This window comes from Denticeps clupeoides, chromosome 9 (genome assembly GCF_900700375.1).
Source record: "Denticeps clupeoides chromosome 9, fDenClu1.1, whole genome shotgun sequence".
In the NCBI taxonomy this organism is placed as follows: Eukaryota; Metazoa; Chordata; class Actinopteri; order Clupeiformes; family Denticipitidae; genus Denticeps; species Denticeps clupeoides.
In genome coordinates, this window is record NC_041715.1 from 400,492 (window position 1) to 424,683 (window position 24,192).

A 24,192-nucleotide genomic window follows, 5' to 3' on the forward strand; every position below is an offset into this window, starting at 1 on the left:
CTCTGTGCAATGTCACGTTATGAACCCGCGCTTTATAAAACGTCTCTGTGCAATGTCACGTTATGAACCCGCGCTTTATAAAACGTCTCTGTGCAATGTCACGTTATGAACCCGCGCTTTATAAAACGTCTCTGTGCAATGTCACGTTATGAACCCGCGCTTTATAAAACGTCTCTGTGCAATGTCACGTAATGAACCCGCGCTTTATAAAACGTCTCTGTGCAATGTCACGTTATAACCCGCACTTTATAAAACGTCTCTGTGCAATGTCACGTTATGAACCCGCGCTTTATAAAACGTCTCTGTGCAATGTCACGTTATGAACCCGCGCTTTATAAAACGTCTCTGTGCAATGTCACGTTATGAACCCGCGCTTTATAAAACGTCTCTGTGCAATGTCACGTTATGAACCCGCGCTTTATAAAACGTCTCTGTGCAATGTCACGTTATGAACCCGCGCTTTATAAAACGTCTCTGTGCAATGTCACGTTATGAACCCGCGCTTTATAAAACGTCTCTGTGCAATGTCACGTTATGAACCCGCGCTTTATAAAACGTCTCTGTGCAATGTCACGTTATGAACCCGCGCTTTATAAAACGTCTCTGTGCAATGTCACGTTATAACCGCAACTTTAATAAAACGTCTCTGTGCAATGTCACGTTATGAACCCGCGCTTTATAAAACGTCTCTGTGCAATGTCACGTTATAACCCGCGCTTTATAAAACGTCTCTGTGCAATGTCACGTTATAAACCCGCGGTTTATAAAACGTCTCTGTGCAATGTCACGTTATGAACCCGCGCTTTATAAAACGTCTCTGTGCAATGTCACGTTATGAACCCGCGCTTTATAAAACGTCCCTGTGCAAGTCACGTTATGAACCCGCGCTTTATAAAACGTCTCTGTGCAATGTCACGTAATGAAACCCGCGCTTTATAAAACGTCTCTGTGCAATGTCACGTTATAACCCGCACTTTATAAAACGTCTCTGTGCAATGTCACGTTATGAACCCGCGCTTTATAAAACGTCTCTGTGCAATGTCACGTTATGAACCCGCGCTTTATAAAACGTCTCTGTGCAATGTCACGTTATGAACCCGCGCTTTATAAAACGTCTCTGTGCAATGTCACGTTATGAACCCGCGCTTTATAAAACGTCTCTGTGCAATGTCACGTTATGAACCCGCGCTTTATAAAACGTCTCTGTGCAATGTCACGTTATGAACCCGCGCTTTATAAAACGTCTCTGTGCAATGTCACGTTATGAACCCGCGCTTTATAAAACGTCTCTGTGCAATGTCACGTTATGAACCCGCGCTTTATAAAACGTCTCTGTGCAATGTCACGTTATAACCCGCGCTTTATAAAACGTCTCTGTGCAATGTCACGTTATGAACCCGCGCTTTATAAAACGTCTCTGTGCAATGTCACGTTATAACCCCGCGCTTTATAAAACGTCTCTGTGCAATGTCACGTAATGAACCCGCGCTTTATAAAACGTCTCTGTGCAATGTCACGTTATGAACCCGCGCTTTATAAAACGTCTCTGTGCAATGTCACGTTATGAACCCGCGCTTTATAAACGTCTCTGTGCAATGTCACGTTATGAACCCGCGCTTTATAAAACGTCTCTGTGCAATGTCACGTTATGAACCCGCGCTTTATAAAACGTCTCTGTGCAATGTCACGTAATGAACCCGCGCTTTATAAAACGTCTCTGTGCAATGTCACGTTATGAACCCGCGCTTTATAAAACGTCTCTGTGCAATGTCACGTTATAAACCCGCGGTTTATAAAACGTCTCTGTGCAATGTCACGTTATGAACCCGCGCTTTATAAAACGTCTCTGTGCAATGTCACGTTATGAACCCGCGCTTTATAAAACGTCTCTGTGCAATGTCACGTTATGAAGCCGCGCTTTATAAAACGTCTCTGTGCAATGTCACGTTATGAAGCCGCGCTTTATAAATGCTCTATGCTGCTTTGCCTTTCCCGCCACCATATTTAATATTTATTCATATCTCACCTTTCTCTTACAAAGTTACAGTGCTCAGTCTGAGTCTGTGTTCAAATTAAAGATTTACGGGGTAAAATATTGTTAATTGCTGAATAATAAAAAATGACGGTTCCGTCTGACGTTCGCTATGTCGTGTTGACGTCGAATCCCTTCGGGTCCCGCCGATGTTGCCAGGTGTGCATCGGAAGAAGCTCCTCCTTTTACTTCATAATTTCACAATTTTTGTAATCGCAGCTCTGCCCACTTTTTACTGATTCATTGTTTTATTTGTCTACATGTTCATACAATTAATCTAACAGGAGCTTGTTCCATGTACATATTGCCAAAATAATGTGTTTTTCCATGGACGTGGCAACCGTGCTGTTTCGCGCCCACGTCTTCCAAACGCGTCTTGCTCGGTGTGTGACGTCATTGCGGGTCGGGGCAGGGTTCTCCGCGCTCTCCCCCGAATACTCTCCTCCTGATTCTCTTCTTATTATTAATCATTTTGATCTATTACTGCACCGCGGCGAGATGAGGGCTTAACGCGTCATGGCTGGATCCAGGCACCTGCGGCTGTGGAGGGTCGTGTGTCTCCTGACCGTCACCTACCAGCTCGGGCTGTCGAGCAGATACGGTGAGTCGCGGCGTCGTGAGAAAATGTGTCGCGGTGTCACAGCTGGACCTGCTGCTGGCCCTCCAGCAGCTTCAGCACCGCGGACAGCAGCGCCGCCTCCAGCTGCCACGAACAGCCAACGACACGCCATTCCGGCATCAGAAATGTCCACGGTGTGTGTGTGTATGGTGTGTGTAAGATGTGTGTGTGATATGTGGGTGTATGTTTGTGTGTAAGAAGTGTGTCTGTTTGTGTGTAATGTGTGTGTGTAAGGTGTGTGTTTGTGTCTAAGAGGTGTGTGTGTAAGGTGGGTTTTTTTGTGTGTAAGATGTGTGTAAGGTGTGTGTGTGTGTATTGTTAAGTGGTGTGTGGTGTGTGTAAGGTGTTTTTGTGTGTAAGAAGTGTGTAACGTGTGTGTGTAAGGTGTGTGTGTGTGTGTGTGTGTAAGGTGTTTTTGTGTGTAAGAAGTGTGTAACGTGTGTGTGTAAGGTGTGTGTGTGTGTGTGTTTGTGTATAAGAGGTGTGTGTTTCTGTGTAAGAAGTGTATAATGTGTGTGTGTAAGGTGTTTGTGTGTAAGAGGTGTGTAAGGTGTGTGTGTGTAAGGTATGTGTATTTTTTGTGTAAGAAGTGTGTAAGGTGTGTGTGTTTGTGTGTAAGGTGTGTATGTGTAAGATGTGTGTAAGGTGTGTGTAAGGTGTTTTTGTGTGTGTGTAAGATGTGTGTAAGGTGTGTGTGTAAGGTATGTGTATTTGTGTGTAAGAAGTGTGTAAGGTGTGTGTGTTTGTGTGTAAGGTGTGTATGTGTAAGATGTGTGTAAGGTGTGTGTGTGTGTGTAAGGTGTTTTTGTGTGTGTGTAAGATGTATGTAAGGTGTTTGTGTGTAAGAGGTGTATGTGTGTTTGAGTGTAAGAAGTGTGTAAGGTGTGTGTAAGAGGTGTGTGTGTGTTTGTGTCTAAGAGGTGTGTGTGTAAGGTGTGTGTGTGTGTGTGTGTGTAAGAGGTGTGTGTGTTTGTGTGTAAGAAGTGTGTAATGTGTGTGTTTGTGGGTAAGGTGTGTGTGTAAGGTGTGTGTGTATTTGTGTGTAGAAGTGTGTAAGGTGTGTGTGTTGTGTGTCCGGTTGTGTCTGTGTCGCTGTGTAAGGTGTGTGTGTGTGTGTGTAAGAGGTGTGTGTGTTTGTGTGTAAGAAGTGTGTAATGTGTGTGTTTGTGGGTAAGGTGTGTGTGTAAGGTGTGTGTGTATTTGTGTGTAAGAAGTGTGTAAGGTGTGTGTAAGAGGTGTGTGTGTGTTTGTGTCTAAGAGGTGTGTGTGTAAGGTGTGTGTGTGTGTGTGTAAGAGGTGTGTGTGTTTGTGTGTGTGTAAGAAGTGTGTAATGTGTGTGTTTGTGGGTAAGGTGTGTGTGTAAGGTGTGTGTGTGTGTGTGTAAGATGTGTGTAAGGTGTGTGTGTTTGTGTGTAAGAAGTGTGTAAGGTGTGTGTGTTTGTGTGTGTGTGTATAGCTCTGTCTCGTATATTGTGTTTACAGTGTACAGTTACTGTGGGATTTGTGTTAGTAGAATTATGAATGGTATTGTGGGTGGTCGGTCACCGTGTGTGACTTGTGTACGTGACTTGTGAACCGCGGTCCCGGTTTCTACACGTGTGCTGATGGAGGACTGTCATCCCTTTATTCTGGACACTGTAAAGCCATGAAGGTTCATAATTCCACATACTGAACACTGACTGATGATGATTTTCAAAGCACACACACACACACACACACACACACACACACCGAATGTTTGCTTATTTAGTTATGTGGGGCTTTGCTGTACCCTGGTATCGGTGTTTGGTCTGGCGAATGGCGGCCAGGCCTCCGTATTCCCACGCTGGCGCTGGCAGCGGCCGGTAACCACGGCGATGTTTGCTCAGCTGCCCGCCGTACGTCTGCTCGGAGGATTCAGACACTACGGTGTTGAAACGCCAGGTGTGAAAATGGATCAGTGAATGATATTAACCTTCCATATTGAAGGTTTGAATCAGTTTTATTCATTATTTATCTGTGTGATACCTTTTATTTCCAAATTAAAAACCTAATTTATATATTAACGGTGAAGTATTCTTCAAATGGTATCTTCCGGTTTAATATGTGGGTCTAATGTGGAGCTGAGTCCTGTCCTCACTGTTAGTCAATATCCTTACATACAGAGGACAGCAGGAAGAGTTGCATCACATAAAAACCACCCAACACATTGTTAGACAGTAAAATATATATATATATATATTACTGTAAATAGTTCACAGTTATTTATTTACATTACATATATACAACATATACAGTTACAACAGCATAGTAAAATTAGTATTTACAATATTTATCATTACAACAGTGCTAACTGCTGCTCCACTGTGTGGCATAGTAAAATTCAGATACACAATATATACAGTTACAACAGCATAGTAAAATTAGTATTTACAATATTTACCATTACTACAGTGCTAACTGCTGCTCCACTGTGTGGCATAGTAAAATTCAGATATACAACATATACAGTTACAACAGTATAGTAAAATTAGTATTTACAATATTTATCATTACAACAGAGCTAATACTTGCTCCACTGTGTGGCATAGTAAAATTCAGATACACAATATATACAGTTACAACAGCATAGTAAAGTTAGTATTTACAATATTTACCATTACAACAGTGCTAACCACTGCTCCACACTGTGGCATAGTAAAATTCAGATACACAATATATACAGTTACAACAGCATAGTAAAATTACTATTTACAATATTTACCATTACAATAACGCTAACTGCTGCTCCACTGTGTGGAGTAATAAAATTCTGATATACAACATATACAGTTACAACAGCATAGTAAAATTAGTATACACAAAATATATAACTACAAGAGAGAATGTTATAAAAAAAACATAAAATGAACATATAATAATGAACAAATGAATAAGTTGTATAATTTGTTTGTGCTCCGGAGTGACGTCAGTTCCGTTCTTCTGGAATCAGGCCGTGAACATAATCGTGTTATGTCAGCGCTGCTGTATAAATCCACACGGAGAAGGATCTTCTTTCCTCTCAATGTAAAGTAGCCCAGTTTGTGACCATGCTCTGTAAAAGACTGATATGATGAAGATGTAAACTAATGCTCTCTCTCTCTCTCTCTCTCTCTCTGTGTGTCTCAGGTTGTCTGTTTGAGAAGAAGCTCTGCTCCAGGGAGCAGTTCTGCTCTGATGGTGAGTACGCTGCAGTTTTTGGCGATGGCCACCCACAAGCCCCAACTGCACCGTCCTGCTGCTCCACTTCCTCACCATTAAATCAGGACGACTTCATGTCCCAGCAGCACACACACACACACACAAACACATACACACACAAACCCCGACCCCATGAAAACGTGCACCAGGGATATGGACACACACACACACATCCAGAAGAAGAGCGGTGAACAGCACCTGCTGAATTATTTACTGCTCACAGGAACGTTCTTTTCCTCGGTCAGCTGAGAGTGTGCGAGTGTGTGTGCATGGGGGATGTGTGTACTTGTGTTCATGCAGATATGTATTGAAGACGCAGAAAAAAACTGCTTCTAGATGCTGTAAACCTGTCTGGCCGGGGAACTCCTCATTAATAAAACGCTGAAATGAATCTAATTCGAAGTTAAAGCGCCCGATGACCTGCGCGTTGGGGTGGCAGTGGTGGCCCCTTGACGAAGGTCCCGTCCCCACACGCTGCTCACCAAGGGTGCTGGTTGAATACAGAGGACACGTGTCACCGTGTGCTGCGCTGCAGTGTCTCACAATGACGCTGTGAAACTCTGAGCTGAGTGTGAGCGCGTGTGTGTGTGTGTGTGAATGAGCAAAGGCAACTGCTGCTCTCGTTGGACAGAAAAAAGGAAAAGGCCCCTTCTAGCCGTCACCACAGCAACGCTGACATCACTGGGCTGATGGCAGCCGGGTCCACGCCCCCACAATCATTCTCCTCAGACAAAAAAGGGATGAGTCACGATCCTACACTTACGCGCGCTCCCTCACTTCCTCTCTCCGGCCGCCTCGCCTTCGCTGGTACGCTATCAATCACATACATTCACTTATTATTTTTAAAAGAAATACCTTATTAAAACATTGTAAGAATATTATTCTGATTTCCTCTTCTTTTTCTCTATCGCACACACACACACACACTAATAACCCCGTCCTATATATAGATATATATATTTACCAGTGACTCATGGATCTGTACGATTATTCAGTGGAAGACGGTGGGATCTGCTCTCTGGCTGATCTGGGATCAGACTTTTCATTAACAATAGGAAACAGCAGCATGTTTCACCTTCCTTTTAGTAATGAGTAACTTATCAAATGGGGAGCACACACCCACACACATACATATGGGGCAGTGGTGGCCTAGCGGTTAAGGAAGCGGCCTCGTAATCAGAAGGTTGCCGGTTCGAATCCCGATCCGCCAAGGTGCCACTGAGGTGCCACTGAGCAAAGCACCGTCCCCACACACTGCTCCCCGGGCGCCTGTCATGGTGCCCACTGCTCACTCAGGGTGATGGGTTAAATGCAGAGGACAAATTTCACTGTGTGCACCGTGTGCTGTGCTGCTGTGTATCACATGTGACAATCACTTCACTTTTAAACATACAGAAAGGCTGCGGCCACCGTGTTGATCTGTAATACTGGCATCATCGTTCAGCTCCATGAAACCATCAGCAACCATCCATGAACTGTGAAACTTGTATCTCAGCCTTCATGTGTTTAACATGCTGAATTTCAACATATCTGTTCGACACACCATATATAATCATGTCAACGCCATATATATAATCTTGTCGCTATTCCTGTTTTCACACTGCATGTATTTATACTCCTGGCTTCTGCATGTATGTCCAGGAAACCGCGGTGCTTTTCTTCTGGTGATGATGCTGTCTTCATATAGGACATATTTGTGTCAAATCTTTCTTTATATAGTGGATTATTGCATTTTTTATTTGATAGAGGGCAGCAGTTCTACAGACTTGATGTGGAATGTGATTGGCTGGTCTGAAGGTCTGTGTCTACAGACAGGTTGTTCGGACAGTGTTTGAGCTCCAGGCAGGAGCAGGTGCAGTACCAGGTCTCTGTGAAGGTCCTGCAGCGGCTACAGGAGGTCCTGAAGGAGCTCATGTTGCAGGGTAAGTTCGTACTTTTGCTCTTTGCACTGTTAATTAAGACCTGTTCTGAAAGAACTACTGCTGTAGGACAAACCAGGAGAGGCAGGACTGACATGATGACAAGAGGAAAATGGCTGATTACTCATTATCATATCATGCATGTCTTCATATGCCAATGGATATAAAGGCAATTATCTTGCCAAGAAAAGATGCGTGCATGCAATGGAAGTTGTAAGTTGTCTATATTAATATGTCAGGCAAAGTCCTTTGTTATTCTTTGAGTAACATGATATTATCTCTGTTGAGTCATGACAATGATCATCAGGCTCTACACACGCTTTTTATCAGTTCTGACATGAGAATGGAACCGTAATATAATTAAAGTGAGACAAGAATGGAATGCAACCCCACCCTAAAAAGCACTTTTGTTTTAATTTGCAGCATTTATCAGGTGTCCTTGTCCTGAGTACCTGATAAGTCAGTAGTTACAGGGAGTCATTAGGGTGGTACACACTCGCCTATGAACCAGAAGACCCAGGTTCAAACCCCACTTACTACCATCGTGTCCCTGAGCAGGACACTTAACCCTGAGTGTCTCCAGGGGGGACTGTCCCTGTAACTGACTGTAAGTGGCTCTGGATAAGGACGTCTGGTAAATGCCGTAAATGTAAATGTGAATGTAGGGACACTCTGGGTCACGTGTCGTGCTCAGGGACTTGATGGTAGTACGTGGGGTTTGTGTTACCCGCTAGGCTACGACCACCTTTAGACAATGAACATATGTTTTTCTGACGGAGGCAGACACGTCCACTCGGTACTCCGCCCGCACATATGCGTGTGGTGGCTATTTCCTACTTCGAAAAGCTGCTTCTGATGCTCCGCAGTTCTGACTCACGCAAGCCCACACAAAAAGAAACCGTGTTAATACTGCTGGGACAATAACGTAATAAAAGATCGTGCGATGCTGTAATCATTTTAACTTGGTAAACGACGCTCTGCTTTTAACGCGGGTCAATTTAATTACTGCTGCTTTTCCACGCAGTGCCTTGCATTTACATAAAAATCGGGGGACGAGGCTCTTTGTGGGGATTCGGTGTAGAGTGGCTTTCACTAAATGGCATACGGTGTTGCATGAAAGCGGCCCTCGAAACAATCAAAGGCACTCTCGGTGCTGGCCCAAAGTTTTCTAAAACTCCTTAATTTTACTGACTAATTCATGGTGAGAACAATGGGCACCGATGCACTTTAGCGCGCTGCCTTTAAAAGCCCCGGGTTCCTTTCCGATTTGCATCTCTAAATGAGCTCTGCAATTCCACGCTGCCGTTCTTATGAAGACAGGAAAAGGGCTCTGTGTTCGTAAGTGTGTGTTGTAAAGCTGCACAGAGAAGCTTGCTGTTGATGGGCCGGTCATGGCCTGGGTCCGGATGCCTTTTTCATAGATTGAGAGTCAGACAATCCAAAACCAGCTATTATTAATGTATGACACTTCAACACTTCAACTCTAGTAAATCCTCACTAATCATTGACAAACTCAGGGGCAGTGGTGGCCTAGCGGGTAAGGAACTGGACCCATAATCAGGAGGTTCGAATCCCAGTCCACCCTTGATGAAGGTACCGTCCCCACACACTGCGCCTGTCATGGCTGCCCACTCTCTCATGCCTGCTTCCTAGGCGAGTTGGGCACGGCACAATATTGAAAGTGAAAGTGAAGTGATTGTCACACGTGATGCACAGCACACAGTGCACACAGTGAAATTTGTCCTCTGCATTTAACCATCACCCTGAGTGAGCAGTGGCGCCCGGGGAGCAGTGTGTGGGGACGGTGCTTTGCTCAGTGACACCTCAGTGGTACCTTGGCAGATCGGGATTCGAACCAGAAACCTTCTGATTACGGGGCCCCTTCCTTAACCACTAGGCCACCACTGCCCCAATATTATTATATTATATATAATATAATGTTGTGTGTTTTTGTATTTTAGATGTGGTTTCCACGTTTCCAAATTAGACCCCTATACGATTGTTTGTTCCGGCGTTTTGGTTCGATCACCTGCTCCTGGGTCCTCCCCTTCATTGGTGTCAACATAATTCTGTAACTACAGCTCTATCATATCTGCTCTGTAGCCCTACAAGCTAGATGTGGTATCTATATTTATAGAGCATAAGACCTGTAGATTTTATATCCAACCACAATGTTTGCTACAGACAGGAAGTCGTGTCGGTGTTTTTTCCAGAATAAAAATAAAATGAACCCGCTGGTTCTAAAGAGTCTCGCGTGACGGAACTAAAAAACACATTTGTGATCATTTCTACATCCAATCACCGAGCAACTGCAATGCCATGACGGTCGGTGGAGATCATGTTTTAGGGGACGAGCGGGAAATTCTGTGGGTGGAAAAAGCATGAGAAACGGGAGGTAACCTTTCCCCTTATGACATCATAAGGGGTCAAATTTCAGATCCGACCGTCTGAGCTGCCGCCCTCTGAACGGTGAAGCAGAATGACCAAAACACTCTTTACCAACTGCCATTTCTAGCCACCGCAGGACCGTAGACAGGCTGGGGAACTCGTATTAATGTCAAATCATCTCACAAAGTCACATTTTCATGTCAGGGGACTTTTTCATTATAAATGGCATCCCTTAGTCCATAAACTTTATTTGACTCATTACTGTACTGAGTGTGGTGTGTATTGAGTACTGAGCATCAGTCGAACTGTGTTGGCAGGGCTTTCCTGGCAGGATGACATCACCCAGTACATCATCGCCAAGGAACTGGGCCGTGTTCCCCACACCACCACCAAATCACTCAGAGCACCACCTTCACAGTACGAGCGGCCAAATCCAACCATTTCAAGCCAGAACGCGGTAGATGGGAGGTAAAACTCACCCGACATCTTTCTTCATAGGCCTGCACAGGTACCCTCCTCAAAGGCCTATTCTGATTCCAAGTCCGGGGGGGGTCAGGCGCAGACCTTTGTGGACTACATGATTGTGGATCCACCAGCGTCCTCGCTGCGAATGCAAGCCATGCCTTTGGACCCGTACACCTACCACCAGGTGGGCTGTTTCACATTATGCACAAATATAAAGTGTCCAGTGACAGTATGTCCCTTGACCGCCATTCTGGCTGTATGTCTGTCCTCCAGCATGGTTATCAGGATGACAGGGAACGTTCTCCACCTCCACTGGGTGACGTGGCCTACCCCCACCCACACCCCCGGCCCTCCCTGCGCCCGGGGGGGCAGAAGAAGGAGAGGGAGCGGGAGCGGCAGCTCCTCCAGGACCTCCTCTCCCTCTACCTCTCCTCCGCACAGCCATCCTTCCGCCACCGGGGGGCAGCAGCGCTCCCGGCCGCACCCTTCTACGAAGATCTGGACCTCCTGCAGGATTACACGGACGACTACAGCCTCCCTGAGCAGCCGCCTGGCCGGCAGCGAGCCCCGCACAAAGCCGCACACGTCCAGGACTACAGCTCCCTGTCTGGATTGGACGGTGAGGTTGGGTGATGAATTCCGTCACTTTGCTTTAAAGTCGCTGGGAAGCCATTGTCTTCCTGGCGTGGTTACCTGGGTAATGGTGTAGTGCTTCTGCTCGGTCAGGGTTCTAATGAAAAACCTTTATTACAGGATACTGCCAGGGGGATTTCAGATATTTTAGGGTTAGGCTGGAAAAATAAGGACGTGCGGACTAAGAAAGTATCTTCTTTTACAAATCCTAAGATATGTAACACACACACTGAAGCAGGTGTGTGTGTGTGTGTGTGTGTATAGATGTGACTCTAAGCAGGATGGGTGCCATATTGGAGCGGTACGGTATTGACCCCCGGGAACTGACCCCACAGCAGCTCCACAGACTCGCTGTTGCCCTGCAGAGACCACGAGCACAGCAGACAGGTACTTTCACACACACACACACACACACACACACACACACACACTCCTATGTGTTCCTATTGATTTTCAAATAAAAATAAATCCTGTGGTTGACAAGTACCAGACGTGGTAAAAGTCAGACATTCTTATTAATCTCTGTGGTAAAGTTGTATATTGTCCCTCTCTCTCTGTCTCCCCGTCTCTCCAGACCAGTTTCCTCTCGAGGACATCACCCTGAAAGAGGTGCGTTCACTTCCTGCTCCACACCTCGCTAACTCTGCTTATAATAGAATAAATTATCTCTCCACTCAGCTGGGTTCAGCCTGTGACCTCTGACCCTTAACCGTGACGCGTGCCCCTGTCTTCACCCGCTGAACAGACGGAGCTGGTGGACGCCGTGTCTCAGCAGGGGTCCAGGTCGTCCTCGGCGCCCCCCCACCCCATCACCCCAGCCCCTTCCGCCCCCCTCGCCCCGACCTCGGGGGCCGCTGGGACCCCTCCAGGGCCCGTGGTGCCCATAATGCTTGCAGATCTTCAGGCGAAGGCGGAGTCTGCTGGACTGGGCGGGTCGCGTGTCAGGGAGGAGTACGGCTACATCGTCACCAATCAGAGGTCAATAATATTACAGCCGTCCATTAACGTGCATCATTGCAGCACGAGTGACGGTCTTGTCCCTCTGTCCCCCAGTCAGCTGAGTCTCTCCGACGGGGTGCGGCTGCTGCAGGCGCTGGCGGAGCGGATTCACCTCGCCACCAGCAGCTTCATCAACATCAGGTGGGCGCGGCCGCGAGACGTGAAGGTTCTTCACCTGCACTGGCCCTGCAACGCCAGGCGAAATAATGCGACTGAAGCATTAAAGCCGAACCCGCAGCGCCACTCATGTTTAACGCGAAGCGTGCAGCAGCAGATATGAAAATATTCATGTGGGGTTCATGTAACCTCACACAGTGTGGTGGGTCCGGCCCTGACCTTCCGGATCCGGCAGAACTCGCAGAACGTGAGCGCAGAGGAGGTGGCCAACAAAGCCGGTGAGTGGACGCGCACACATACACACACACACACACACAATCAAATTCCACTCAGGGGACAGATTTTTGGAGTCATTTACAGTAATTAGTTGAAAATGTGCGAGATATTACATGGTGTTATTATAGGGTGCTAGTAGCCTAGGGGGTAACACACTCGCCTATGAACCAGGAGACCCAGGTTCAAATCCCACTTACTACCATCGTGTCCCTGAGCAAGACACTTAACCCTGAGTGTCTCCAGGGGGGGACTGTCCCTGTAACTACTGACTGTAAGTCGCTCTGGATAAGGGCGTCTGGTAAAAGCTGTAAATGTAAATGTGTCGAGGGTACGAATCTCTGAAGAACGAGGGAATCGTGGGTTCCAGCAGATTCATTCCTCTTTTCTCCCTGTAGTGGCGGAGAGGAACTTTCTGGAAGGAGAGACGGGTCTGAAGATCGTACAGACTGGAGTGGGTGAGGTAGGAGTGGCGGTCAACACACACACACACACACACTACATCCATTGAAACAGACTGGCCTCTACACAGCCCTGTCAGTAGTGCCAGTGTAACTGTGAAGTCCTGATTAAAAGTGGTGTGAACGTTGATGTGTAGAGATGGAGAGCTGCTGTTTAAACCGGGCCACGGTGAATACATTTACATCACACTTCAGTAACTTATCACTTACATTTGGTTCCAGTTTTCTAATATTTCATTTGACCTTATGGTGTGTGTGTCACCGGGAGTGTGTTTTTGTGGGAGAAACAGCATTTATAGAAATGTGTGTGTGTGTGTGTGTGTGTGTGTGTGTGTGTAGAGATTCTGCAGAGATTCAAGGATTTAAAAAAAAACCCAGGAACGTTCCGCATTTATCCGTCACTTTCTCACTTTGTTCTCCTACCCGACTGTCTCCACTGTACATCTTCTCCCCCGGCATTCATTTTTCCTCCCGCTGTTCTTCATTTCTCTCGCTGTCCCCTGCCATTCTCCGCTTTTTGTTCCCCCTCCCTTCCCCTCTCTCCCTCCTTTCTCCTGCGGCTTTTGTGCTCGCCGTGAATATTTAACTCTCTCTCTCTCTCTCTCTCTCTCACTCAATCACTTACTCTCCCTTTTCAGTCTCTACAGCTGTTGCAGACCTTTCACGGTGGAATAATGTCCTTTGTTGCATCCTGCTGCTCATATTTTTAATTATTCTTGCTCGTCCCTTTCCACACTCTGACGCTGGTTTCGGGGGATAATTGTGTACTGTGTGTGTGCATGTGTGTGTTCTGTGTGTGTGTGTGTGTGTGTGTGAGTGTGCGTACTGTATGTATGTGAGTGTGTGTGTGCATGTGTGTGTATGTATGTATGTGTGTATGCGTGTACTGTGAGTGTGTGTGTGTGCATGTGTGTACTGTGAGTGTGTGTGGAGTGTGTGTATATGTGTGTGTGTGTGTGTGTATGTATGTAAGTGTATGCATGTTTGCGTGTGTGTATGTAAGTGTATGTGTGTGTGTGTATGTGTGTACTGTGAGTGTGTGTGGAGTGTGTGTGTGTGTGTATGTATGTAAGTGTATGTATGTGTGTATGTAAGTGTGTGTATGTGTGTGTGTGTGTGTGGGGGGGGGGGGGGGGGGGCTGCGCTCCTTCTTCAGTAATGAGACCTGGCTGCACCTGCCCCCTTTTTATTCTCTCTATTGTAAAGAATAAAAATCCCCCCCCCGCCCCCCCCCCCCCCCCCCCCGCCTCATTTCTCTCCGTTAATGAATTCATTTATTTATGCTGGTTTCTGCCGCCACGCCGCCCGGAGCGGGAGGAGGGGCAGCAGCCCGGACCCGCTGGACCCCCGGTGCGATTATCCTGCAATCTTGTTAATTGCGATGTTTGCTCAGTGAACCCTGTTCCCTCTCGCTCTAATACACACACACACACACACACACACACAGTAGACAACTTATTACTGGTTAAATGTGAACAGGCCGGATGATGAATGTGGAATGACGCACCATCACGACTCTTCACCAACGAACTCAGCATTCTCACTTTCTGGTACAATTACAGTCTTTCCCAGAGCGGGGACAGTCCCCCTGGGGACACCCACTATTAACTAGTGTCCACCTGTGAATAGTACTATGTATTCATTATGATTTGCATGCATGAAAGTATCTTTTCTGCCACGTTGTCGGGTCCCTCCATCAGCAACATGTGGCCCGGTCGCCACGGCGACGCGGTGTGATGGGGGTGGGGCGCCGCCGTCGCTCCGCCCCCCGCTCTTCCCCGCCGCCTCGCGCTCCCCGGCTCACTCGCACGTGCGCGCCTCGGCCCGAGAGGATGCCAGGAGCCGCGAGCGCCGCGTCTGGGTGAGAAATTCCGTTCATCCGTAATCTTCACATTCAGATGATCGTTAGAAGAATTAAACATCCAAACAGTCAATGAATATTCATACCGTAGCCATAATCCGTAAAAATCCATTTTTAGCCATAATCCGTAAAAATCAATTACAAACTGTCGGCATGGAAGTGTAGAGTATTAATATTTAACGTTTTATTTCTGACTTTTATTATAATGTGTTTCATGTGAGTTTTATTTCAAATTTCACACTTTTTTCTATTTGTTCTTGGTGAGATTTTCTGTGTTCTGACTTCCTAGAGTTTGCAATTACATTACAATACGTTCTAATTTCAGTTATATAAAATTTGAATGTAGTTTTCTTAAGTTCACTAAAGCCGGTTTTTAAAAACGACTCGTGAAATAATCGGCATAAATAATTCTGGCCTGATTGCATTACATTAAAATAAACTAATTTGCTTTCATGTGCTGTGCTTTTGCCACATTGCACCATACGTGACCTGCTTGCAGGCATTAATGTGTTATTAAAAATGGCAAAAGTAAAGAATATAAGATAATAAGTTCAACGTGAATATATCACCGTGTGTGTCGGGGTGATGTCAGGTAGAGTGGTTGCCGTGGTTACGGGTGTGAGTGTGGTCTGAGGGGCCGTGGTGATGTAATGTGTTGATGGCGGTCAGTGTGGTCCGCGGTCCCTTTCTGACCAAATTCTAAAGGACCCACTGCAATTCAGAGAAAGGTGTGTGAGAGAGAAAGCACCGCTTAATGAGGTGTGTGTGTGTGTGTGTGTGTGTGTGTCTGAAAATAATTCACACAAGCAAAGGGACTCACACCTGCTGATGTTGATTTTATATTTATATATGTGTGTGTGTGTGTGTGTGTGTGTGTGTTAAAGGTCATCAGGGATGTGATGAAACTAGTATCTGCATCATAATGGAGTCAGATGCTGAGGCAGCCACACACACACACAAATTTATATATGTGCACACACACACACACACACTTTTTAAATTAGAACACTTCCTGGTCAGCTTTTTACGAATAAGTCGTTTTATCTGTTTTTTTAAATTAAGCTCTTAAAAATGCACACACACACACACACACACACACACACACACGTTTGGTCTTAGGCAGGATATTGAGCATGCATATGTAGAAGTGTGTTTGTGTGACAGAAGGGTCCAGCAGAGGTGAAAGGTCAATGGGGGTGCAGATGAGAACTTGTGACCCTGTGACTTTCTCCACCTCTTTATCCCCGATTCTTTCCACACACACACACACAGGCAGTACTTGAGGCACAGCTGTCCCTGCCGTATCTAGCGTCGTTTCTCTGAGTGTTTATGCGTGAGTGTTTATGTGGCTCCTGATTGGCCAGATTGGGTGGGGTACCTGCAGCGTCCCCTGCTCCGTCGTCCTGGGCCCTCGTCCCTCTCGGGCCCCGGGGGGCCCATTGTCCTCTTGTGGAAAAGCAGCTCCTCACGGCCCATCTAAAGGCCTGTCACTCTCCCTTTCGGGGGCCCTGTGGAGGAGCAGGTGAGGCGGCCCGCGCCCCCGACCCGCCCTGCCATTGTCCAGCCGAACCCCCCCACCTCCATACCTCCACCCCCAGCATCCCCCGCTTCACAGCTTTTTGGAGGGAAAATGAAGGGAAGAAAAGAGGAAAGTTTGAAATTTTGTGTGTGTGTGTGTGTGTGTGTGTGTAAAAGCTACAGGATGAATTAACACCCTCACACCAGCTTCCCCTGCAGCAGAAATAAATCAAACAATCATCATTTGCAGTACAGGATATTGATTTATTGATTTTCTATTAATAACTAGAGTGACTGTTTTCTATATAACTAAATATATGCGGAACCTTCCGTCCGGCAGCCGTCGTGTCCGGTTCTAGAATTGGAGGTGGATTGATTGACAGGTGTCGGGTCAGTGTTCGGGTGAGGCTGACGTGAATGCCGTGTGATTCTGCGCTCGACAGCCACGGATTACACCGAGCATTATGCTGTTGCCATGGCAGCGACAGGCCCTGTTCTCCCCTGCTGAGGCTCCCAGACGCCATGGCAACATCAACAGGCAGGGGCTGGGGGCTCGGGAGGGGGGTGCAGGAGTGTGTGTGTGTGTGCGTGTGTGTCGCTGGTCTATCTGTGGTGAGTGATGGAGGGGGGGAGGGGCTTGAATGGAGGGGGCGGACCCTTAATTGTTTACTTGCAAGTAATTATGCATGGGGGGGTGCACAGGGCAGTGACTTTGGCTAATTATTTTGGGGAGTAGAGTGGGGTGGCACGTGGCGGTGTGAGTGTGTGTGTGTGTGTGTGTGTGTGTGTTGCTGGGTAATTAGACACACATCATGACTCTGACATCCAGCTTGTTTACACAAACAGAGGACGAAACAATAGCAAACACACACACACATACACACGTACGCACACACACATACACACACACACACATACACACACTCACATACACACGCACGCACACACACACTCACAAACACACGCACGCACACACACATACACACTCACATACACACGCACGCACACACACGCACACACACATACGCACGCACACACACATACGCACGCACGCACACACACGCACGCACACACACATACACACGCACACACGCACGCACACACACGTACACACGCATGCACACACACATACGCACGCACACACACATACACACGCACGCACATACACACGTACGCACGCACACACACACACATGCACACACACACACATACACATACACACGCACATACACACACACATGCACACACACACACATACACATACACATGCACACACACACACATACACATACACACGCACATACACACGCACACACACACACATGCACACACACACACATACACATACACACGCACGCACATACACACGTACGCACACACACACACACATGCACGCACACACACATACACACGCACATACACACATACACACGTACACACACACATACACACGTACGCACACACACATACACACGTACACACACACATACACACGTACACACGTACACACGCACACATACACACGCACGCACACACACATACACACGCACATACACACACATACACACGTACGCACGCACACACACATACACACTCACATACACACGCACGCAAACACACATACACACGTACGCACGCACACACACACTCACAAACACACGCACGCACACACACATACACACTCACATACACACGCACGCACACACACGCACGCACACACACATACACACGCACATACACACGCACGCACACACACATACACACGCATGCACACACACATACGCACGCACACACACATACACACGCACGCACATACACACGTACGCACGCACACACACACACATGCACACACACACCACATACACACACACACATACACACGCACATACACACGCACGCACATACACACGTACGCACACACACACACACACATGCACGCACACACACATACACACGCACATACACACATACACACGTACACACGCACATACACACGTACACACGCACGCACACACACATACACACGCACATACACACGTACGCACGCACACACACATACACACGTACGCACGCACACACACACTCACAAACACACGCACGCACACACACATACACACTCACATACACACGCACGCACACACACGCACGCACACACACATACACACGCACATACACACGCACGCACACACATACACACGTACACACGCATGCACACACACATACGCACGCACACACACATACACACGCACGCACATACACACGTACGCACGCACACACACACACATGCACACACACACACATACACACGTACGCACGCACACACACACATGCACGCACACGCACATACACACGCACGCACACACACGTACACACACACACGCTCGCACACACATACACCACACACACCTAACTGAAGTGGCGAATTTTCACACTCGCTTCCCCGTTCTCTCGGCAGAGGAGCGAGGGCCGTGGGCTGGTGCAGGCCACGCGGGTCGGGGACAGCTCTCGCGGGGTCGTCCTGGGGCTGGTGGCCATGGCGTGCGTGGGCGGGGTGCTGGTGGCCGCGCTGGCCGTCACGTGCGTCCGTCACCATGCCCGGCAGCTGGAGGCCCGTAAGCTCGGCCTGGGTCCGGAGGGCGGGACCGAGACCCACTTTGACTACCAGGTGAGGGGGCGAGGGGCCCGGCTGGCGTCCACCTGCCATCATGTCAGGTTATTGCTGACCGCGCTTCCGTATCGTAGGAGCTGTGCCGTCAGCACATGGCGGCGAAGACGTCGTTCAGCCGGCCGGAGGCGGGCGGCAGGAGGGGGACGGACACGTCCCGGGTCAGCAGTGTGTCCTCGCAGTTCAGCGACGGGCCCCAGCACAGTCCCAGTTCCCACAGCAGCACGCCGTCCTGGAGCGAGGAGCCAGCCCAGTCCAACATGGACATCTCCACTGGACACATGATCCTGGTCAATAAATATTCATCTCTAATCTAACATTGCAGGCACCGTTAATAATAAGATGCTGCTAAATACTAAGACAGTTTGAAATATTTAATGTTTGCACAAATCTGAAGCTTGATGGCATAAAAAGGATGATGAAAGCTGGAGAAGAATTTTGGGATATTTGAAATATTTCTTCTTTTTGCCAGAACTGTTATTTATTATAAATCCTAACACTCCTGCAGGCCTACATGGAGGACCATCTGAAGAACAAAGACCGTCTGCAGAAGGAGTGGGAGGCGCTGTGCTCTTACCAGGCTGAGCCCAGCTCCGTCTCCGTGGCCCGGGGTGACGGCAATGTGGAGAAGAACCGCTACCCCGACTTTGTGCCCTGTGAGACCCCCCACACCATTTGCATTTCGTTAGCTGAGCTCTTGCGGCTCCTGACCACATTTGTCTTGACCTTATTTACTGGGACCTGAAATAATTGGATGGAAATTGGGCCATAAAATGGTGGGTGGCCGATACTGACCCCCTCCTCTCATACTGAGGGTGCTGGAGTCATATTGAATTCATTCATCAGACAGAAAAGTGACAATCACCTCATCAGCAGGAAGCGATGAGCAGTCCGTTTCCTCCGCCATTTTTCAATCTGACATCTCTAGATATGATATTAAAGTGTGATATGAAACTGCACTTGAGGCTTTTTCAGCTCCCAACTCGATTTCCTTCTCGGCGGGGGAGATTCTTACAATGTGTGATGTGCATTGCAGATGACCATTCACGGGTGAAGATGAAGGCAGAGAACAACCCATCCAGAGAGGACTACATCAATGCCAGCACCATTGTAAGAGACCAGCACCTCCCTGACTACCATCTAGCCAGCTCCTGACCCCCACCCACCGCAGGATGTCCATGGTTACCTTCTGGAATTCGGCCTCTTTTGATTGTAACCACTGGAGCAATAGCATAATGTTAAAACAGCTTAGGTCAGCTTCAGTTGCCTGTTCTCATAATACCATCTCATAATACTCAAGCATGCAAAATGAATTTTAAACAATAACCTACAAAATGGTGCAACATGCAAAATTGCAATTAAGAAAAAAAAAGCAAAATGTTTGACATCTACCTGTGGTGTTGCAGAGACTTTACTAAAGGTAATTCAAATTCATTTTGAAATGCTTTAGCGACTGTACAGACCACAGTATTGCAAATATTGCAAGTAACAATGAACCAATATGCAAATATTGCAAACATAACCAAATATCACACTTACGTTTTTAACATAAAACAACAGGTAGGGTGAAGGTATGCAAATGAGTGAAGTCAAAGTATAAAGTGAAAAGTAAAACAAATTGTGCAAGAGTAAAAAGAGTAAACCGTTTGTGCAACGATTCTGGGGGGGATCGAGTCGAGAAGTGACTGAAAGTGAAAGTGCTGGAGTGTATTGGAGTTCTATGAAGTTCTTCCTGCAGGAAGAAGCTCCTCCTCATTCTCCCTGTGCTAAAGCAGGATGTTGTGGCCACAGTGAGTTCCATATGATGGGAGATGAAGCAGCAACTGGTTATTAACAGGTTGTCAGTAAACAGGACTGTTAACTCTGTTAGTACCCAACCTGTGCAAGCTGAACACTCCAGACAGGTTGATCTGAGCGTTCCCTGTTTTCTAGTATAGACATGGACACCTTTCTGGTGAAATACTGGCTCCTAAAGGGCCTACATTTTTAAATCTTACACGCATTTAAATGTTTGGTATTTGGTCCCACATGTCACCAGATTTCTATTGATCTGATGAAACTAGTTCTTCCAAAAGATCTTTGATTTTGTGATAATGATGATGCAGATCCTGTCTAGAAAATCTAGAAATTTGCCTCCCAATCTTTTTCACTGCAGATTGACCACGACCCTCGAATGCCAGCTTACATCGCCACCCAGGGACCGCTACCACACACCATCTCCGACTTCTGGCAGGTCAGTCACTCACAGCCCTGGAGGAGCTACGCACCATTGAAAAGCACAGCTAGATTCGCGTTCTGCCGTTGGCAAAGGTGTTCTAGCCGGCAGGATAAAAGTGCCATATGCTGTTGTGGAGTTTCTGCAGAATAACTGAGGGATTATGGTTATGGTTTTTCAGATGGTTTGGGAGAACGGCAGCACGGTCATTGTGATGATAACTGCTCTGGTGGAAGACGGGGAGAAGATGTGTGAGCGCTACTGGCCTGATGAAGGATCCTCACTCTACAACATCTACGAGGTCAGGCCTGATCCTTTTTACTTACTAGAGCTGGGCGATATGCCTTAAAAAGGAGGTTTATTGCCATTTTCTTTTTTAAAAATTGTTCTTTTTCATTGTTAATTATTATTTTTATAATAATAGACGCATTTCATCTTGCTTGCAGCAGAAAGCGAAACATTTTGCAAACTAAGCACCAGCCAATCGAATCCATTTGTGCAATTAGTGCAGAGTGTTGACCAGTCCGACTGGCTGCAGATCTCAAGCATTGTGAACATACAGTAAACACAACGCTGCTGTGTTAATGCCGTCCAGTTCTTCTTTAGAGATACGTGCAGAAGACAGAAGAAGGTACTTTTAGCCTGTGTTTTATGTGGAGAGCCAGTCCTGTCCCAACCACAACCCTTCACAGGGGAATTTTGGATTTGTCAGGTTTTTCCTGCAGATCCAGAAGCTTTGTGGCTCTGCAGAGAATGTTTAACACTGAAAATACAGGAGATCTGCTTTCCTGCGGCTTTACCTACATTTCCATCAGGTAGTTGCATGATGTTCCATGCAGTGATGTAGAAATCGCTCCCCTCCCTCAGGTCAACCTGGTGTCAGAGCACATCTGGTGCAAGGACTTCCTGGTGCGCAGCTTCTACCTGAAGAACGTTCAGACGCAGGAGACGCGCACGCTCACGCAGTTCCACCTCCTCAGCTGGCCTGCCCAGGGCATCCCCACGTCCACGCGGCCCATGCTGGACTTCCGCAGGTACCGCAGAGAAGCTTCGTACTCAAATGTCCATAGACACTACACACACGCACCTCCCTTCCTGAAAGCCAGTTGTGGTGTGTGTTTACCCCTCCGTCCCTCCACGCCGCTCACCTCTCTTACAGTGTCCCCCTCTTGCCATTTCTCCGTCACCCCACTCTGCTCCCCCTGGCTGTGTGGGGGGGTGATGGCGGCCAGCCTGGCCCTGGCACACCTCCCAGTGTCATTTTTGTGATTTGCAGCTAGTAGTCTGAGTTCAGTTGCATAGTCACAAAAATGATCATTGGTAGCCTGTGAGAGCAGCAGGAGCGAAGCTGGCCGGACGGCCCATCGCCTCCTCCATCGCCATCCTCCTGCTCTCCGCGTCTCCTGTCCAGAGTGAATCCGAGTGGCTCGCCGGGCGGGACGTTTCATTATTCACTCTTCTCCCCCCGGCCTCCCCCTCACCCTGTGTCTGTCCTTGTGTTCTTTGTCTTCCTCTCCGGCATCTTGGCGCCCCCAGGAAAGTGAATAAGTGCTACCGAGGCCGCTCCTGCCCCATCATCGTTCACTGCAGGTGAGTTGTGGCACGGCCACCACAAGGGGGAGCCGAAAGCCAACGAAAAAAAAGCTCAAACGAAGCCTCTCGTTTCTGTTCTCCGTCATGTGCAGTGACGGAACCGGCCGAAGCGGAACCTACATGCTCATCGACATGGTCCTTAATCGCATGGCAAAAGGTGACCCTCCCGAAAACACACTTCATTATGCCACCAGGCCGGTGCACCGTGCGCATGCAGGGACTGATGGCACCGGCGTGGGTCTGTGCTTGTGCGTTTGTCCTCAGGAGTGAAGGAGATTGACATCGCCGCCACGCTGGAGCACATTCGTGACCAGAGGCCAAACATGGTTCGCACCAAGGTACGTCCCCGTCACGGTAAAAGGCCGAAAAGCAAACCAGTTCTAGCACATCTCCACATAGCAACATCACTTTTTAATCAGGATTTATTTCTGAATTATTTCAGATACTTTGACTAGTTTGAATTATTGAATAAAGAGTGTAGAAGCTAGAATGACCGGGAACTTTTGTCCCCCCGTCTTTCAGGAGCAGTTTGAGTTCGCCCTGACCGCAGTGGCGGAGGAAGTCAACGCCATCTTGAAGGCCCTCCCACAATGAGACACGTCCGCGTCCTTCCCTCGTGTCCGGATACGTCACGGCCTGGACCACACGCTGTCCCAGACCACCGTCCCCACAAACCTCCTCATTTCCTATGCACAGGCTGCCCCGTGACCCCGTGGTCATATGATCTTGTCGGTTCTGTGAGGTGTTTGGGCTTCGGGAAGCCAGAAGCACAGGAGTCCGTTCTGTTCTCGCTTTCATTGTGAACGTCTTGTTTTTAACAATAATCATAACTTCTGCTTATTTTTATGGTTCATTTACTCCAGAGAATGTAAAGCCTCAGCCGGTCTACTTCCGAGTCTCTCGTATCGTTCATGTAAAACACACTTGTGGCTTTAATGTAAATGAATACACGTAGATTTAGCTCCATCCTGTGTAGCAAAAACATGGAAAAGTATAAAAAAAAAAAAGTATATATGTGGAAGATATTTTTAACCTGTTCTCAATAAAAATTGTGAAGTGATGCAACAGCACCAGTTGTGTCTGAGCGTCTGATTTGAATCGTTGAGACGATTTCAGTCGTCATTTTGGTTGTTTCACCATATAGTTCACTGTATCCTCCGTAACTGTGGCTGAAACGTGGCTGTGAGGTGCTGCTGGGTGTGAACATTTGCTTCG

The 24,192-nt window shown here is 47.5% G+C and overlaps 1 protein-coding gene across 2 annotated transcripts; it reads left to right on the forward strand.

The window, feature by feature from the left end:
- Positions 1-2,416: 2,416 nt before the first annotated feature.
- ptprna (protein tyrosine phosphatase receptor type Na) lies at positions 2,417-23,571 on the forward strand. 2 transcript variants are annotated; one of them, XM_028990913.1, is made up of 23 exons: positions 2,417-2,633; positions 5,799-5,849; positions 7,682-7,792; positions 10,495-10,594; positions 10,676-10,826; positions 10,916-11,261; positions 11,540-11,662; positions 11,850-11,884; positions 12,021-12,253; positions 12,329-12,415; positions 12,590-12,669; positions 13,063-13,127; positions 18,960-19,169; positions 19,247-19,459; positions 19,678-19,825; positions 20,206-20,279; positions 21,325-21,402; positions 21,566-21,685; positions 22,252-22,418; positions 22,921-22,974; positions 23,070-23,134; positions 23,242-23,315; positions 23,500-23,571. In XM_028990913.1, the coding sequence occupies exons 1-23, from the start codon at positions 2,549-2,551 to the stop codon at positions 23,569-23,571; spliced, it is 2,742 nt and encodes a 913-aa protein (XP_028846746.1). In that variant the 5' UTR covers positions 2,417-2,548. The 2 variants fall into 2 exon arrangements, with proteins under 2 accessions (XP_028846746.1, XP_028846747.1); XM_028990914.1 differs by lacking the exon at positions 2,417-2,633 and adding an exon at positions 5,610-5,696.
- The last annotated feature ends 621 nt before the right edge of the window (positions 23,572-24,192 follow it).